The sequence below is a fragment of the Vanacampus margaritifer genome, chromosome 10 (assembly GCF_051991255.1).
Source record: "Vanacampus margaritifer isolate UIUO_Vmar chromosome 10, RoL_Vmar_1.0, whole genome shotgun sequence".
NCBI classification, from domain to species: domain Eukaryota; kingdom Metazoa; phylum Chordata; class Actinopteri; order Syngnathiformes; family Syngnathidae; genus Vanacampus; species Vanacampus margaritifer.
Window position 1 is genome coordinate 9,707,371 of NC_135441.1, and position 20,181 is coordinate 9,727,551.

Consider the following 20,181-nt stretch of genomic DNA (forward strand, 5'->3'; position numbering starts at 1 on the left):
TGAGCCGTAAATTATTGGGGGATACACGGATTAAAACTCCTGATGTACCCATCTTGCGTGAACTTTGGAGCCAGCCGTGTCAGCGATAACAACTGTTTTTATATTGAAAGCATGAAGCTGCACTTCCTATAGTTCATCATTCTCGAATTGACAGAATCACCCTGTTAGACGGTGACAACTGTTACTGGGATACTAGTTTGGTCAACGTCCCCTGGTGGGAATAACAGTATTTTACTCCAATTCTTTTCTTCCACGTTGTAGAGAGGTATCGTATCAATTTAACTCTATTCGTATAGCACTTTAAACACACAATGTGCTGTGCATGTCATAACAGACAGTTAAAAGTAAATTAATAACAAAGACAGTAAACACATTAAACTGCATTTCAAATTACTGTTTAAAATGTGTTTATAAAATTGCATACTCTACAAACGTCTTTCAGAATGATGGAGGTCAGGTTAAACTCAATTTGTTATGCTGCACAATACAGTATACCATTAGCTCAATAACCAAGTATATGTGATGCCTTCAGTGTATCTGGATTAATATCTTCATCAAAAATGTACTCTTATTTATTGCTGGAAATGCTACTTATCTAACACTAGAATAAAATGTACTTAAATACATAAACTGCATGTTATCGCTATTCATGTTGGAGCAGTGGTGTGATAATTAAGAGCACAATAAAAGTCCAAGCTGTTATATTTGTCTAGGCCATGGGAAACAAAATACCACATGGAAGTTTTTTTTAAATTTATTTATTGCTTATATAAACGCTCTCTAAACAATTTTTTGGTAAAAATAAAATCTATCAATAATTATAAATAAAATAATCACAATGACTTTTACATGGCATTATATTGCACAATTATAAGCCTTAACAACAATCACAACACGTGTTGCTCAGATTTTGTGTAGCAGGAATGTTGAGAGGTTGCAACAAGCAACCTGAACCTCATTTGTTTTGCTGCATTTAATTAAGGTCTACTTATAATTTGAACATCATGACTCAACAACCAAGTTGTTCACTTTCACAACTCGTTTCTGCCTTCTGAGCTTTAGATCAAGAAACGATCTTAGCTGGTTGTAATACACAAGAGATCTGGCATTTGCTGCTCATGATAAAGCAGAAGTGGATCTCACAGTTTCAAAATGTTAATTCACACATTGTTCTTGTGTGAATGTCAGCCTTCTGGAACAAATTTGAACGGTGTAGTTGCTCTCGTTTGAGTGGAAATAATCCAAATCTTTGTAGTTCTAGTTTGTACCAGAATTAACATCAGTCCCTTTCAATTGCTTTGCCAGTCCAGCATTTTGTCATTTCACAGTTGTTTTATGTTGAATCAGCACAACAGCTAACACAACTGCCTTTTGTCAGTCTGTCTTTGTAGGTAATGATCAACTTGATGATCAAATGATTAACTTAATAAAGACTTTCTGTCCCCCTCAGAGTTTACCATTTTTATACAACCACTCAAAACGCATATCATAGAAAATGGCTCAAACATTCATTAAGATGCCTTTGTTGTCATTAACAAAAAAAAAAAAAAAATCACACTTTTGGTCATGTCTCCATCACACACAGCTAAACTTCAAGGCTCATTGTGTGCTACCACTGTGCAAGACCTGTAAAAGTACGAGAACAGGATATTGACCTCATTGATGTTGACAAAGGATCATGATATCCTCTTTCCAGGCAACATCTTAAAGTCACCATTTATGATAGATATGAAAATAAACAGATGAATAATGTCGCAATGCGTGAAGGTTGTCACAGACAAAATCCAAACCCTGTTTTTTCCAAATCTGGGTATCACTCCATCCCAATCATGGCGGCGCGGTCTGCAAGAAAAGCCACATTAAATGTAAAAACAAACAAAAAAAAAAACCTAAAAGGAAACTAGTACAAACAGTTTCTGAGTGTAAAAATGTACTTGTTCACATGTTGTCAACTTCTACTCTGAGTTCAGAACACACTTCCTTCAGTAACATTTCCATCAAGACCTAAAAAAAGAAGAAGACAAAACCGTTACGTTTGTACAGACAAAAAAAAATGCATTGCTAAGAAAGCTAATGTTCTTACATAGAGAAGATGTTTGTTGGCACTAGCTTCCTGCAGGGCATTGAAGACCTTGATGACTCCATAACGGGCATTCTGTTGGCCCACTAGATTTGCTAATGCATCTGACATACAAAAGGTAACATGGGGGTTGCATTTTACATCTTCTGTAGATTTCAAACTTATCAATTTTAATATCACATTTAATTCACTTAGATCCTTCTCTCTTTTTGATATACTGCCCAAACAATATTTATTTGCTACCTGGAATATTGTCAAGTAGTTTTTGTTGAGCTCGTTCCTTGGTTTCAGTGCGTTCAGCATCAGTTCGGACATTGACATGCGGTGCCAGAATCCCATTGGGCCAGAAAGTGTCCTTGAAGACATTGATGTAACAGACCAACATCTGTTCAGAGAAGATCCAGTTCACTGTGTCCCTGATCTGTCTGGAGTTGGGCAGAACAAAAGGTTTGAAGTATGTATGCACAATAACATGTTCATGGTTTAGAATTACACATTGTTTGTTATTCATATTATTTTGACTTTTTACTTGAACTCACTTGTTGATAGTTCGTCCAAATGTCACCTGGACTAGTGCAATAAGTGTTTTCCTCACCCATTTAAACACTGTGTGTAGATGAACAGAAATACAGTACATACATTTAAATTAAATGTTCATAAAAAGAAGCACTCATACAGGATTCATTTCCCTTCTGCAATAGACATCAAGAACAAAAACTTGCACCGAATATTTGGCCATTCGTCCGAAATAAAATTGAAGCCAAAAGAATATGGCCGAAATAGGATGTTGTGGTGACGCAAGCAATTAAACAGTGAACGCGAGAGTGAGTGTCCGCCTGACTTCTCAAAAAAGACAGAACTGCCGAGTACTCCAGTACAGGTGAGACACTCTTTTTCCTGCAGCGCCTTCCCTTTTTTCTTTGATTAGAGCCCCTTGAACCCTTTCACTTTTTCATTGGCATCCTGGTGGCCGTGCTAAATACTTTTGCTAATGTTAGCACTATTGCTATCAACAGTTTTAACACACGGAAACACTTACCACTATCTCCGGGTAACTACAGACCTGTACGGGACGCTGTGAGTGACTTTGCAGTCCATTCCTGAAGCTGATTGGCTGGTGCGAAGAAATGTACTGTATTTATTTATTTCTTTTTAAACTTAAGTGAATATGTGAATGTGCGGATTTTAAGTGCACGGCACCGTGTCCCACTCCAAATACAAATGCGTTATAATATCTGCACCGCACGCATCCGTGCCCGCCCGTGCAAATTACATTGACTATTAAGTGCAATCGCACCGCCAGAAAATGCTTACCCCTCGTTTGGTGTTTAATGTACCATTAGACAACATGTATGCGATGTGGGTGCATTTCAATTTATATTGTGCTTTGTTAAAATGCCAGTGCTAAATAAATATTTTATAATATTATAATTTTAATTCATTATAATAAATGCAATGATAGTAAAAATTGGCATAAGTCTTTTCTGCGTTTCGGTTTTCCACCAAGCATTTCTCATTTTCAGTTTCGGCCCCAAAATTTCATTTCGGTGCATCCCTAACAAAAGCAAGCCTGGCATCAAGATATCATTTTTAAATTGAGCAAGTGTGACTAAAAGGTGATGCACTCACTTCCTCGGAGTTCAAATATCTCGGCAATGAGCATAAAGCAAGGTTCAGCCAGGGCGTCTCTCCTCCCGTCTGTCTCATCACCGTAATCTGACAAGTCGCTGTCATCGTCTGCCTCCTCCTGTAAGCGGCAATGACAACACATGCGGCACTCGCAGTCCAAATGATGCCCAGATGTTCTATATGAGATGGTACCTCTGTGTGAGAAAAAAAATCCCCAGGAAGTTTCTCCAGGAAGGAGGCCAGAGAGAAAGAAGATTTCTTCTGAATGGACATCACCTTCAAACATTAGACAATAGCATAACATGAATGTATTGTATTGCCTTTACACCAAATTAATTAATACTACTGTATATTAAACGCGTTATGTTTAATCACTTTAGAGTATCACGATGACAATTCTGATGAGTGGCCCTTGAAAACACTCATCTATTTAATCTGTTTTGACATGTTTAAGATAAATATCAAAACCATATTGTCAATTAACTTAAAAAGCTGCTGTGAGCTCAGCAGTCAAAGAAATGACAAAACTGATTATGCAATATGCATAGTTGCTTTTTTGAAATGAGGAAAAATTGGTTACCTTTAGGTGTTCGGGAGATGGACTGAGGAACGCATAAAGTGCCTCTGACTGACACAATCGCTCATCTGTCAGCAGACGCTGCAAACACAAGTACCAAATTTAGGAAGTTAGCGGTCTTGAACCAAACTAGCTCAATTGATATGTACTGACTTCAAGTGAATCTACAGTACGATTACATTTTTTTTTTTTTATTTATGTATCTTGTTGAGTATTTTATCTTTCTGTGCTTCCTGCTGGAGGCAACCAGTTGAAAAAAAACTGATAATATGTGTTGAAACTAAAAGTTGTAAAAAAGTAAACAATTTTAAAAAGGGAAGTTATCCCAAACAGAGCATTCTAATTAATATTGTGTTCGCGGAATATGAATTGAGCAGCAAAATCCATCTGTTTTTATCCATCTCGGAGGCAGCCATTTTGTAGTCAACTGAAAATGACGTCCTAGTTGCTCACAGGTCAGGTAACGACCAATCACAGCGCTCCTGTTTTATGAAGTTGAGCCACGATTGGTTGTTACCAGAGCCCTGAGCAGCCACTGTGATGTCATTTTCAGTCAACAGTAAGCGGCAAAATGGCCGCTCCCTGAGATAGATAAAAACGTGTGGATTTTGCTGCTTAATTCACATTCCACAAACACAATATTAAGCTGAATGCTGTGTTTAGACCGGTTAGATTATTTCATTAAAATAAATGCTATGCAACATTCTATCTAATACTGGTCTAAGAGTGGCTGCACATTGTGTACAGTTTTCTTGTTTACCTGCAAAAAGGTATTGAGCTGAGTTTTGCTCTTGTCCAAGAACTTTTGGTCGATGGATTTGAAGGGGAGTTTGCTGAGGGATGGTAATTGGAGTTTCTTCAACGATGGAAAACACTGAGAGAACAAGACTGAAATTACTAGTGCAGTGATATTATACATCACACTAACGCCACAAGTACTTTGCAATATTTCCATTACTGGAATTAGTATGTTTGATTGTATTACCTCAGTCAGTTTACGATGCAACGTATGGAATTCAGTAAGTTTTCTTTGGACACTCCAGCGGCTGTTAACCGTCTCCTCACCTTCCAACAGGTCGACACACACACTGTAACAAGCGACAGTTTCCCCGCCTTCCTCTGTAGCCTGAAACACACATTATGTCTCAAATTATTCTGACCATTTTAAAATGACCACAGTACACATTTAACCATTTTCCCACAAAACCCTGTAGTATTCAATGCATTCATGTGGATATTCTCATTCATCCAGGACATTGACTCAATCACAACTGGGCGGTTCTGTTTGTTTTAGAAGACTTGTCAATGCTTTGATTTGAAGAGAATGATCGTGGGATCGTGCAGTTTTGTGAAAATAAAATAACATTTGAAATATTTCTCCTGCAGTCAGTGAAGAGGTCGCAAGACCTAATATTCCCAATTATCCCCCCCCCCCCCCATGTTTCTTCATACCAAAAGAATGATGTGGGAAAACAGTGGGCTAATTATGTCAAGGTAGAGTCCTAAGTATAGGATAAATCATAGATTGCATCAAAAATAAATTACTTCAGCAGTAGTAATTGTAGCCCTCCAGTGACCCAGGTTCTCACACCACCAGTCAGTCCTGGTGATATGTTGCTGAAGTTCACTGTGCTCTCTCTCCATGGCTCCTATTTCTTCCTTTAGTTTGCTCACAATCTAGAGACACACAAACAATTTAGCCGGCATGCTGAGCAATAGCACTGAAATTGTCAGGAAAATCATTTATAATTTCTAGATGCCAAGATTTCAACTTGTGTAAACTATCTGTATCGTACGAATTTGACCCACACCCTCACAAAGCTCTAGGTCAATCATTAGTTATAATAACAGTAATCTTCTATTAGTATTTCCTTACCCTTTTATCTGGTTTGGGTGCATTTTGAATAGAGCCCAGGGCTTGTCTCTTGTACTCCAATTTGTCATACAGCTGGCGAAGTTTAGTGGCCGCATAGCTGGCCTGTTCATTGATTCCTTTACTGCCCTCATCACACACCTCCTCTCCAGGGTCTAAACCCCGACACTATACCACAACACAGAATAATTTCCATAAGACATACAACTTGAAATGTATACAATTACATCCAAGAGGAAAGTAAACAGAGACATGAGCAGTTACTGTGCATTCATGTTAGGAACGTGTGAACATGTGTCTGACCTCTTCGTCCTTTTCCTCAGTGCTACACTGTGATTGGCTGTGCTGCTCATCTCGTTTAATGAGCTTTTCATAGAGATCCGAAACCAGGAAGGAAGGGTAGTAACGCTCCCTCATCGTTTCAGCCACCTAGAAAATGACAAGGAAAGGACTGACATTGTAGAAGCCTCTTAACATTTCTTGGCTTTTTTTTTGGGCTCATAGTTTTATGAATGGAAAGCTGACCTGTTCCTGTAGTCTCACAAAGACTTGAGTTCCTCTATTTCCCACTAAACTTTGTTGGATCTCCTTCAACAAAAATTTCTCCACCGGAATCTCTCTGCTTTCTACAAAGAACTTCTGGTAGATTTCACCAACAATTTGGGGCACCTCATTCTGTTAAATAAGTAGAAATAATGATGCACCCTCGCAAACTGTATGGTATTCAAACTTAGTGAATATTTTGGCATGTGTGTCACCTTGTTGGCAGTTTTCAGTGTTTCCACCAATTCCCAGAAACTTATCAGAGCTCTCTTATCAACTCTCTCCATGTAATCTCTGAAATGTTCCCTGTAACCTGGATTGCACATGATGTCATCGAACAGGAGAATCTGAATGTGAGGAAAAATAATAATAGGAATAATTCAGGCTTTATCCTTTAAGATATTCCAAAATAGTTTGAGTGCGAATAAATAAGAATACCCTCTGGCTTAGAGGCTCATCGCTGTCATCAGTTCCTCCATCTTCATTGTTCTCGTAGTTTGGTCCACCAAGTAGACGGATACGTTTCTCACATTGTTTCTTAGCAACAGTCAGCTGATTGATGTATCGTTTCATGTCCCTGGCCCTTAGCAGGTCTGCCTTCATGGCTGCTGATTCTTTGCCTTTACGCTCTGGGAGAGGAAGAGAGAAAAGCACCGTCATTTGCTACTCAAAAGACCATGCTTAATAGATCATGCCACGTTCACAACCCAACTGCTGATAGAACTTCAATTAAGTATTGATTACTGCAGTTTTAAAGATCTAAAATGTACAGAACCCCCACATCTCACACTAATGTGTAATATTTTGTCAGCAAGACAGATTTCAGGCGCAGGGTGTGTTTAGAGAGGGTGATATTGAGTACCAAATTTAGTAAATCTGATGCTGAAATGTAACATCACAAAACTAGAAGTAAGCCAAAAAGCCTGAAAGAAGTTGGAAATTATAGGGATTCTTGACTCATTGAACCATTTTCTACAGGAAGAAGACAATATTTTGTCTATAATTAATGTGATGTCATTATTTTTCATTAACAATTAATATCTTTAAAAACAAATTTTGCCACTTGCTGTCAATTGAAGATGACATCTCCCATGCTCAGGAAACAAGTAGCGACCAATCATGGCTCAGTTTGCTGGCCAAACCCAGAAAACAGGTGGGCCGTGATTGGTCGTTACTTATTTTCCCAGCACAGGTGATGTCATCTGTTGACAGTAGTGAATTTTTTTTTTTTTAAATATTGAAAATGGCTCAATGAGCCAAATATCCCTTTAAAAACAATCTTAATGACAAGCAACAAATCGTACCTTTCTGTTTCTTGAGTTGAGGCAGGCTACTGATGGTGGTGGCATGAATAATTTCTACCACTATCTGATACCTGCAGGGAGCAGAAATGATGTTGTTCAGTAAATAAAGTGCTGTCTTAGGATGTCAGGATTACAGATACAACAAATACTACATGCACAATCATTTTGTATCTTTTGAAACATAATGTGAAAGTGATTGGAGTATGAGTCATATGACTTAAGTAAGCAAATATCTTGGACTAATGAGACAAAACCGCAATATGACGGGGGGGGGGGGGGGGGTCCTGCATCGAGGTGCCTCATCATATTGCCTCAGAGGCACTGTCTGCTGCCATGGTAACAACAGCCCACAGCAGCCAAAAGATGAGCTAAACATGTTTGTGTTTACTGCACTCAGTATTAAGGACAATAGGCCTACATGTTTCGCAGTATCCTGTCATTGAATATATTGCCAATGTGGTATGCATTAGTTCAGTGTCATGCCTGAGTTGTTTGAGGAAAATGACATCTGTGGAAGTTGATATCAGTTTAATGAAGTCTTCATAAGAGGCAGCATAGGTGTAAGCTTTCTTCTGCTGCTCAGCCTGCTGCTCCCGCTGCTCCATTTGAGACAGCAGCATCCTGTTAATGGAATCGGGGTCGCTAAGAACTTCCACCATAGGCTTCAACACTGCAGTACACACACATACACGAAAAAAAAATAAACTTTGTTATCACATTCTCCTGAGGAAAAACAAAACATTAGTTGACATATACAAGTGCTGTGACATGAAATCTCAGGTGGCAATATCTTGTAAAAACAAATGTCAAATTCTACTTAATGCATTTTTGGTTGTTGCAATTGTGTACTCACAAATGCTGTAGATGCAAATTCATTGTTTTGTGCTCTACATAATGTGACATGAGTTTGCAGTAGTTACGAAAATACTCAAAATTATTGTTAAAATGTCATGGTTTTGTGAATTTATCATCATTTTACACATCAATGTACCTGACTGTGTCCAATTGAAATCTCTGAGGTGAGCTAACAAGTTTGATGCGCTAACAAACTTGCAGATCAAGATTGACAAATACTGCCAGATCAAGATAATGTTGCTCTGCAAACTTAATTCTTGCGGCAATTGTGAATTCACAAACTCCTGAGAATCCATCTTGTACCGAGCCCGCCGATTTTCACTGATCCGAACCACTGGTGGTTTTGACCAATTGCAAAGCAACATTGTGTTTGGGGACGGGATATGCAGCTGTGATAAAAACAACAAATGCCTAAGACGTGGAAATCAAACAAACCTAACATGGTGACACTGGTGGACGAATGCATGGACGCTACAATTAATTATCTGTTCTTCCATAATTACTTATAGTTTTGAAGAAGAATAGCGAGAGGTGCTTCGCGCATTTTTAGCTACTAATAATGTTTGTGGCTTTTTTTCTCCTACGACAACATTCACATTCGTTGCCGTGATTGGTCAAATCAATAGTTTGGTAGGCTTGCACAAGTTTACACATCATCCAATTACCTCAAAGTATTATAAATAATGTCCCACATTTCCCGAGCAAATCACAGTGGAGCAGTCCCAGATTGATGTTGTGGATAACTAACTCCCTTGAGTGAATCACAATCATCAATCTGGCTATTACCAGGTTAAGGTCAAGATGAGCTATGCTGACAAACTCATTACCCCCCCCCCCCCCCCAAAAAAAAAAGATACGATACGTGCTATACACATTTTGCAACCACATTTTGTTTAACAAGTTATAAAGTATTGACCTATAGTCACATGCAATAACTGATAAATAAATACCTTTAGTAGTGATGACTTCTGTGAGGCAGCAGCGTAATGTGTGTGACTTTGCATCCTTTTGTGGCAGCAGACATAGCAGCAGTATTCTGGCTACACAGCGGAGGAAGGCCAGCTCTGACTCCGGACTAACCAAACATGAATGGAGAGGAAACGGCCGAGCTCCTTCATCCGGTCTGTTCACATATTCGAAAAAACATCTTAACATGAATTAAAGTCCTATTGATATTAATACCAAGCACTGCATAGCGTTCCAAAGGACTTTCAAGTTCTGTATGTTTTTATTTCATGTTCTGTATGTTTTTATTAAAATAAATGAATAGGTAGAAGTGTGTACCTTGCAGATGCAGCTTTGAGGCCAGTGAAGTGTGTATGTAAAATTCGAATGGTGTCATAACACACCACGTTAACAAGATCTATATCAGCAAGTCGACATCTCAACTGCCCAATCATCTGCCACCAGTCCTCTGACAGCATGGAATACAACTGGCCCTCATCCCGACTCAAAGGAATGTACCAGGACAGGATGTAGTCTCTGTAGGCATAGTCCAACACTGTGGAGAGACCAAATGTTTTAAATCAAATATAATTTATGGTTAAGCTAAAAATATGTTCACATTGCTGTATATACAATTTGTATAATGATACACATAATTAACAAGTGAATGTGCATATCCTTAGCCTAATAGCATAACAGCTGAAGAGGAATACATTTATTTCTCCTCTTTGCGTGTTCCAAAAATATGAAGACAGATTTAATGTAAGAAAAAACACCTTTGCAAAAATGTTTTAATAAAAAACAGATCTCTGGACATCGTGACAGACTCCAAACATCACGTAACAGGTGGAATTTCAGAGTGCCGAATGTGTCTCTTCCGCGGGGAAGATGGCTTCTCATAGTTAAACCGACCGCCTCGCTTTCATTTGTAGACAAAACATACTCTCTGGGTACTTTTCCGTGAGCGATGGCGCAAACAGAGTCAGGGGTGTGTGTTCGAAGCAGATTCTGTTCTCAAGGACTAAATGTGTGTTTTCGCACAGAACACTGAGAAGGAATTTTTTAGACCAAACAATATGTTCCAGCTTAGTTCAAGGTCAAATTATACTGAGTTCAACACTATCTCACATCTATAAAACATTTCGACATGGTTTATATAAAGGATTAAAATGTTAATAATGTATAACAATGGTTAATATATGAAATAAAGAATTTAAATGTTAATAATATCTAACACAGCCCAAGTTATTTTTTGGTCAAATTGTGACATCTATGCAACTTTCTTCTCCTACTATTGCTGCGCCATCCTGCCTTATTGCCTCAGTCCTCAACATATCAGAACACTTGTTTGAGCAAAAAAACACTATCTGCTCAAGACCTCTTTTTGACTTGGCCATTTTTCCACAGGTTCAAATACACACCCTGTGTAAATAAGGAAGGCAACCACTTCTTAGTTTTGCAACTCATTTTGCAGACGTGTTACACAGCCCTATTTAAAAATATCAGTGTCTGGTTGTGATGACATGGAGGAAGAAAGATCCATCAGTCAGCAGTTTTTTTAGAAGCTGAGGTTGTTGTGACATTTAGCAAAGCCAGTGTAACACATTTGACATTTGCTCAGCGTAAAGTGGTACCCCCAGACAGAGTCTACGGGTAGCTGCAATGTGCAGTATTGTTCATAGAAATACTACCATTCTTTGGTTGTATTTAAAATAAAAAAAATCATAACATGAATTACTGAAAAACTAAATTAATTAACGAGTGTGGCTGTGACATATAAAGTATTACAGCAAATATGATTGTCAGCAAATAAATTTAACTGAAGTGCAAACTTCATCTATCTTCATCCTGTGCACTGCCTTACAAAAAAATAAAATAAAAACAAAATTCTTCATTTACCTTCCTTTAGGGCTTTGTCCAAATTGTGTGACACCACCACCCTCCGACTCTGGCTTGATTCTTGTACTGGGGCCAAAAATTGAGTCTGGAAAAAGAGACATCAGTTTAATCCCTTAAGTCAACATTGTAAAAGAGCAAAAGGTTGGGAAAATGTGCTAGAGAGACACATTTGTATTTAATTGACAATCTGACATATAAGACTTAAAGTAAAATAAAATGAATACAATTAAGTAGATTTGTTTCCAAAGTAGCAACATACCAGTAAGTCATTAAGAAAGAGTGAATAAACACAGCTTTGCCCATAAATGCCAGACAGCAGATACAGTATCACTTTCATTTGAACAAATCAGCCAAACTGCACAGGCCTGTTCTTTGTTGATAAATGCACATGGTCCCTTTTCATAAATCAATTTAATTGAAAGCCTTTACATATGTACACTGAGCTCACTGAAACCAATACATTAGTTCAATTCAGCGCCACATGACAATCTCTGACATCAATCAACCTGAACAATTAGGTATCATTATATAATAGTTAGATAAAAATCAAATAAACAGCTTTTGCAATAATATTAGTTGTGGGTCTAATATTTACCTTATTTAACTAAGCAATTCAGAAAATGGAAAGATGGAAAGCAAAAAACTGGAAACAACTCTAACTCTGACTTTGATGTTGTGCAGTCACTGCAAACTATAACAAGAGTACCAGTAATAAAGATCTGTTAAATCAGCACTTCTCTGGTATAAATAGGCAGATTCGTTTTTTATACAGCTTATATTAGATCAGTGTTTCCCAACCTCGACTGAGCCAAGCCAATTTGCCCACAGAACAATCTAACAGCACACACTACACACAATTTTCCACAAAAAATATGAATACTGAAACGATTTACTCACAAATTTACCAAATTAGATTGAAATCTGTGTCTGTTTGATAAAACACAAAGCTAAAATACAAGCAGTCATGACTTGTTCTGCTCAATGAACAGCAACAGGTGGATACAGAGGTTTATTGTACCTTTACCATGAAGAAGGAAGCGTTTAGCCTGTAGCTACACTTTGTTGCCATAGATGAACACACATATATTTTTAATTCCCAAAGAACCCCTGATTAGCTCTCAAAACATGAGTTTACAAAGCATCCTGGTAGGGAATAACTGCATTGGGTTGTGCCAAATGTTGTGGTTGGCGGAATGGAGTGTGTGTCAGTTTGAGATGGTAGTATCACCTTACCATGAGTTTGTTGAAGAACTCCAGTTGTTGGACTGAATGTTTCCTGTGTCTGTCAAAGCAGCTGACTTTGAGAGGACTCTTTCTGACAAGCAAAACAAAGCTCCCAGCTAGGAAACACAGTAGGGCGAATGACACATAAATGAATAGCTTTAAGAAGAAAGAGGTCAGGGACAGGCCACCCCATGACAGCTGGAACACTACTGCTGCCACCACACCCAGAAAGAAAGCTGGGACAAACCGGAAAGAGGAGCTAAGAGATGAGGAAGAGCAGGCAAACATGGGCCCCTCTCCTGCACTGCTGCTCCCTCCAGTCTGTTTTGTTGTGGTAGATGAGGGGGTGGGCATACTGTGACCCCACCATCCATATATGTGCCACTGCTGGTTGGGCAGAAAAGTTGGTCCCCTTGTCCAAGTGCCGAGTCAGAGAGGTAGGTACACTCTTCTATACCCTCAACTACAACATTGTGTTCAAGAAGCGGCATCCCCGCTTCGGCATCTCCTGACCGACCTACTCCGCTGTGTGCCCCGCTCCTAACATCGGGCCGCCCATCGGCGACAGCCACGAAGCACCGTCACTTCAGTCATCCACAGTATGGTCCTTTTGACAGCACCAGTTGACCTTGAATGGTCGACGGTGGCGCACGTCTTGCAGAAAGATACCAGACGGAAGGAGATGAATGGAACCACAAGCACCGTCACCTTGGAGATAAATATATAGATGTAGCTTAGTTACGGTGCTAACACGGATAGGGAGAGGCTAACACACGGTGTTAGTTGGAGTTGTTAACTATGATAAACGAAGGCATAAATATTCATGTAATACTCTGCAAACACACTTACGAGTTAGCCATGAAGCTAACTGCAACATAGTACAATACTAGCCAACTAGCATCCTCTTTTAATAAGCAATTCAACGGCAGCTAACATTAGCTACTTCAATATCCTTTCAAATGACCAGTCGACAACAATACATCCTTCACGTTCTTCCTCAAATAAGAATTAGTCGAGCTAATTCAATTACATTTTAACTTTTTTAAAAAGGTGGTTTTGATCCAGAGAAAAATTGTTTCCGTCAATTAGTAAAAACAAGCTGTTATTTTTCATCAAGCTCCAGCTGAACGACAATCTGTCTGAATGCGAGAGTGTCAGCCAATCAGCTGTGGTGTTAGCGCCAGGTGGTGTGCCTGTTTTATGTATCAGCACACTCCGACCGGACGGCACAACTCACCGTAATGGGACCGTAGATGTGCTCTGTGGAATAAAAAAAAAACGGCATGGGGAAGCGATTTCTAATCATCAAGTGCACACAAATGTGAAGGCTTGTACGCTACCGGCTCTGAATGAGTTATTAAATCCATCAATTTCATCCATTTATCCATTTTCTGAAACACTTATATGTCCCTTCGGAAATGTGCTCTAAGCGATTTGTGACAGCTGCGGCTGTTTGAAGCGCTACACTACAGCTATATAAATAAAGATGACTACTAAACTAGATGCGACACAAAATGATGGGGGGGGGAATGAGGGGACTCATACTTGGTGTTTGGGGATTGTGTCAATTTTTTGCTTTCATTAAAAAAAAATGCAGATGGGGAAACCAATTTGTACCGTGGAACGTCATCATATAGTATTCCATTCCGTCTATTAAAGCAATAAGCAGCACTTGGGAAAGTACCGTCACCTGCACCGTGCGTCCATTTTAATCCAGTAGATGGTGGTAATGTTCCACTTTTTGTAGGCATTCACATGCATAGTAGTCTCCATTGGATACTTTCATAAATTCATCTGCAGTTGAGACACCCATGTTCAGAGATTTTGGTGGTAGGGCGTGGGGAGGTTAAATAACAAAACAAAACAAAAAAACATTTATTTATTTTTTAAATCCCACACAGATCATCTTCAAACCATGAATACAGTGGAAGAAGAAGGGAAATAGATGTGTTCAGTCCACCCCCCTTGCTACACACCTTAACAAGTTAATGCTATTTATCAAGTACTCACAGAACAGTCATACTTTCTGGTCATTACTGAGCATCCCCAAATGAAGCTCCTATCAACGTCCACATTTAGGGACACGCAGCATTTAGATATGTCCCACAGTTAACGCAACAATCACCAGCTGCAGTATGCTAGTAAACACAACTCAGTCAGCAAATTGCCTTTTTTTTAATCCAAAGGGAGACAAGTTCCCTTTTCCGGGTTAGTGGAAATATCAAAAAATCTACATTGTATACGATCCAGAAGTGCGTAAATTTATCTCATCCGACCATCCATTCATTCTCCGAACCTCTTATCTTCACAAGGCTCATGCACGCTGGAGCCTATCCCATCTGTCATTGGGCAAGAGGTGGGTACACCCTGAACTGGTCTCCAGCGCATATTTTCTAGACAAACAACCATATTTGCACTAACATTCACTCCTCTGGACAATTTAAAGTACAAGTGTCAAATTGAAGGCCCACTGCATAACTTTACCCGTGAAAGCAAATCATGTATGTCAACTTCCATGATCCCTGCTAAAATGGTCTGTACCAAAATTCCAACTTGTCATGTCCAATAAATACAATACTGATATTTTGCAATAATTGTTTTGTTTCCCACTTACACTTACAGTAACTTCAACAGTAATTGAGCAAACTATTCATGGCTTCTGATTATTTAAAACTAGTAATCTATTTGTTGTGTATATGTAATGATATGATGAAACAGTTTCACCGTTCGAACGGCCCTCTTGGGGAAGCCATAACTACAGAGTGGCCTGTGACAAAAATGAGTTTGACACCCCTGATTTAGAGTCTCCAATTAACTTACCAATATCATGCATGCTTTTGAAATATGGGAGGAAACTTATGTAAAGGGAGAAAAACAAATGTCTTCATTTAAAATAAACAATGACAAGGGGATAATACATAAAGTTGAGAACAAATTAATTTTTCTTAGTTTCAATAACAATACCGCTGTTACAATGTTGAAAGTAGCAACAAATAGCTGGACCTAAATTGAACATTAAATAAAATTTTGGTAATACAAACAAATAGAAATGTTGAGAAACACATACATATATACATTGAACTCCAACCATCCATTTTCTATTAGGCTGGCGAAATCTTAAAAATCCCCACACAAGCATTGGGAGAAAATGCAAACTCCACACACGAGTGTCTGAGTGTTTCTCAAACTGAGCTGAAATTCAAATCTATCTGGAACCTCTTGTACGTACAGAAGACATGATAACCAGTAGTGTCACTAGGTTTTGGAGATTTTGTTTTGTGGAAAAATTTAACTGCACAAATAGTATTTCTGAGCACCATAACCCAAAGTTATAGGTCTACTTTTCTGCTTCATCTGTCTTCACATTTTTCATACCTCGCACACACACATGCACACACGCACACACTTCGATCAAATCCACCGCCTTAAGCCACCTGTGCCACAACTTAGACCTGCTTTTAGGTGATCTAAAATCCACTCTTTTGTGCACTAAGTTGTCAGATGTGCCGAGGGAATGCAATAGAATGTGCCGAAACACCTTTTGAAGTGTAGCAGGATCTATGGAATTCACAAACTCACTCAACTACTTGCCCGGCATAAAAATGAAGATGCGCCCGTTTTTACGTTGAGCGCAGTCTACTTTTGTCACCAAATTGTCAGGTGCGCCATCTACCACAATGCCTAACAAGGCGCAACGCGGTCTACCAAATTTCCAAACATGGTAAAGTAGAATTGCCCCTACACAAAAATGAAGGTGCGCCCATCTGTCTATGAAAATGGAGCCCATATTTTCTGAACGTTTCTTTCCTGGTCATTCTGATCAATCATTGCCCATAAATTACCACAGCATACTAATATAAGTACTGTGGTTTATCCTATGACAAATGTACATTGTTTTATTAGAACAGGACCATCATTGTTTTATTTCAAGGTCAAACTATTTCACATTGATGCTTGACGTCTATTTATCTAATTGATTTGTCCAACATAAAGATCTCTGTATTGTCCCGTGTCCTTGTGTTTAACATGACTCCCGGTTTTAATCCGTTTCAACAAGTCTGCATGTACTGGCCCTGGCCCCTGACATGTGTGATGCCTCAGCTTTCCCATCAGCCAGTGCATCTGTGAACACCTCTGTGGTATGTCCCTCCTTCCTGTTGAAGGCTAGATGCGCATATTCACGTCATCTTCAAGGTCGAATTATACTTTTTTGCAGATGTAGTGATTCTTATTAGCTTATTCAAGCCCAATTTGAATATTGTTCCTGCAGCCTTCCCAGATGACAATATATTGTATTGGAGACAAGAGCTAGGTAAAGTGTTTGACTAGTATAACAGTTGGCAATTGTACATTCCTCCAGGTTGTTCAGAAATTGTAAAGAAGACTTGAAGTCTTTAAAACCAATTCTCGACAAAGAGATAAACTTGAGCATTGTGAAATGCAAATCGTCAAATTATAAGTGCCACATAAAGCAGACAGCTGCAAGTGTCAACAAAGGGCAGTGCAACATAATCTTCTTCTTTTCATCCCCAAGGCGATTCCTTTAGTGTGAACGGGACCTTGAAGCCATCAGGTAGATAACACATCCAAAGAGATAAAGCATACATTGGTGGATTTTCCCCGTGCAGTATGGACACGCTGAGCTGTCAACAGGAGAAGGGGGGTCAGCTGTAGCTTTTGGGAAGAGGTCAGGCCTCTTGCAGACTTTTCTAAAGCAGATTAACCTGATACTTGAATAAACAAAAACAAAAGTGATGAATCCCCAAACATCTCAGGCTTGGCTGATGACTCAAACATTGGGCCTATTGATCTCCACTCAAGCATCCCACGGGACTAGTTCCTTCTCTCACCGGGGGCCCTGCCAAACAGGCAACACGCACAGCCTAACAAATGGAGTCATGACTTCTCTGTGATGGTTTGCTGTTTTAACAAGGTGTGGGCCATAAAATATCTCTTAGCCTAATGATGAGGCCCACTTGATTATCAATGGACATCTCGCAACATGCTACTTGAGGCTGCTGATAGCTGTTGGTGTCTTCTCGTGTAGGTGAGGATGAAGCTACAATGAATATACAGTTGCCATTTAATCACTTCCTCCGAATTAAAGAAAGGAAATCATCACGTTAACTATGCTCTTTTATTCTTGTCGACATTTGAATAATAATGTGGGAAGAAAAATCACAAATAAATTATTGAACAATATAATAAGATACAACATAGACAAGTAGATCATTCTTCTGTCACCATTGAATAAAGATTTAACCAAAAACAACTGTACTTTATCAGTGCTACAGTAGGATCAGATTTATTATAATAGATTTACTATTTTACCTGATTTCCTCATTGCTGAGTGCTGACATTGTAAAATAAAAATGAGTCTTCCCTTGTTTGCTTCCAAATTCTGTTAAGTTACAGTTGTATTTATTTGTTCATTCATTTATTTTTCATTTGTTCAATCTTTGGTGTACTTTTAACAAAAGGGGTAGATCATTTATTCATAGCTTGCTTGGACACTCTTTGATGTGTTTCTGTTCACATCCAAGGTTGCACAAGTTGGGGCAAAGATGTGTCTAAGGTTGCACAAATTCTCAAAGTTTCAACCGTTGTAATGATGATGACGTTAATTGAAATGTTATTATAGCATATGTTAACATATTGAGTGAGACCTTATCATACCTCACAAGAGCTTTGTTCAGTAACCAGGAAAAGATTAACTGTGTACATGTTTTTCTTTAGGATTTGTTTTCTTTACTAAAAATGTCCACTATGCATGATTCCACATTCCACGTGAGGAAATTAAGTTTATAAAATGTTTGTGTTTTTGAAAACGCCATTTATTTTTGTGAGACCAAATCAAGTTTTCAATAAGCTTAAATTAAATTTGCAAAAATATTAAGTCTATGCATGTTAATGAAAACTACGGTATATACATTGTTAAAATTTCAGGCTTTTTGCTATTTAAAAATAATGATAAAGCTAAACCTGTTAAAAATGTTTTACACTACATGTGGTAAACATGACCATTGACATATACAACTCAACTGCAAATACATTTTTTGAGAGGGAAATTAAAGTAAGAATGTTCACATCTTCTTATAACGGTGATTTAGCTATTTAGAATTAACCAGTCACATTAAAAAATTATCCCCAAACACACATGTGAAAATTTGATATGGTCCGATAAAACCACGGTTGAACTTTTAAGCCATAATCTCAAGAGGAATGTTTGGTGCGATCACAACTCTGCTCATCACCCCCCCCCCCCCCAAAAAAAAAGCACATACCTAGAGTGAAGCTTTTTCAGGCTTTTCCTCGAAAATAAACAAAAACGAAAATGACAAGAAAAGCCTACAATAACATCTGCACTTTATTTAGGGTTTATCAGAGGCAGACTGTGGCAGACCTGTACTGACTCACATTTTTACATGAGTTTACATGTGATTAATTAATTTTTTTATTTCTCATTTATAAGAATGTGATTGCACTTCCGCCACCATATTAATTTAGTTGTTTATTTTACTTTCCCTATAGAAAATATTAAAATGGAAACATTTTCTCACGTTTTTTATTATCTTAAAAACCTGTCATTTGAACAGGGGTGTGCAAACTTGACTTTTATGTCCACTGTAGAGTAGTTGAAATTTCTACTCTGAAAAAACTGACAGGAAACATTCATACGTGAAGCTCACTAAATCTGTAGGCAAAAGTAAATATGACGGTGCATCTTTTTTTTTTTTTTGCTATGGTGTATTGACTGTAATGACATACACTGATGTACTATAGCAAAATGGACAAGAGCAAAGTTCCTTCACTGATAGTACGTAATACGTATGTCTTTGGAGAAGTAGAAGAAGCCCCTCTCAAGTAATTCTGTCTGCAATATGTCCATGAACTAGGGTGAGAAAGCCAAACTGTTGACAGGAAATGCCACCACCACAGTTGCCCGTTACAAAGCAACACTTAACCCGGTCAATACAACCCACAACAGTTTCATTGTATGGAAGTCATTGAAGGGATATTAACATGTGAAACCATATTTACCTAAGGAAAAACCACAGATTAAGCACACTTTTCTCCAAACCTATCTAATGAAATCTGCACACACACACAAAAAAGTACCATCAAAGCTTTTTTTTCTAAAAATGTTTTGGTCAATGTTCTAAATGGGACAATTGTGCATTAGAACATTTGCGCATCGTATGGATTGTTTTGTCAAATGCACTTCACCAGTACACAACTGATGAATGCAAAA

At 38.4% G+C, this 20,181-nt stretch overlaps 1 protein-coding gene across 2 annotated transcripts; it reads right to left on the reverse strand.

Moving 5' to 3' along the window:
• Positions 1 to 726: 726 nt before the first annotated feature.
• On the reverse strand, positions 727 to 14,103 carry snx25 (sorting nexin 25). 2 transcript variants are annotated; one of them, XM_077578278.1, is made up of 23 exons: positions 13,960 to 14,103; positions 12,939 to 13,637; positions 11,706 to 11,790; positions 10,146 to 10,362; positions 9,812 to 9,984; positions 8,490 to 8,676; positions 8,007 to 8,077; positions 7,141 to 7,331; positions 6,918 to 7,049; positions 6,685 to 6,834; positions 6,463 to 6,588; positions 6,163 to 6,327; positions 5,832 to 5,963; positions 5,272 to 5,412; positions 5,047 to 5,160; positions 4,290 to 4,367; positions 3,902 to 3,985; positions 3,710 to 3,827; positions 2,620 to 2,686; positions 2,324 to 2,505; positions 2,084 to 2,184; positions 1,935 to 2,004; positions 727 to 1,842 (listed from the first exon to the last, which is right to left on the reverse strand). In XM_077578278.1, exons 2-22 carry the CDS (start codon positions 13,281 to 13,283, stop codon positions 1,939 to 1,941), a joined length of 2,925 nt encoding a protein of 974 aa, XP_077434404.1. In that variant the 5' UTR covers positions 13,284 to 13,637; positions 13,960 to 14,103; the 3' UTR covers positions 727 to 1,842; positions 1,935 to 1,938. The 2 variants fall into 2 exon arrangements, with proteins under 2 accessions (XP_077434404.1, XP_077434405.1); XM_077578279.1 differs by lacking the exons at positions 727 to 1,842; positions 1,935 to 2,004; positions 2,084 to 2,184; positions 2,620 to 2,686 and having other exon boundaries at positions 2,332 to 2,505.
• Positions 14,104 to 20,181: the final 6,078 nt, after the last annotated feature.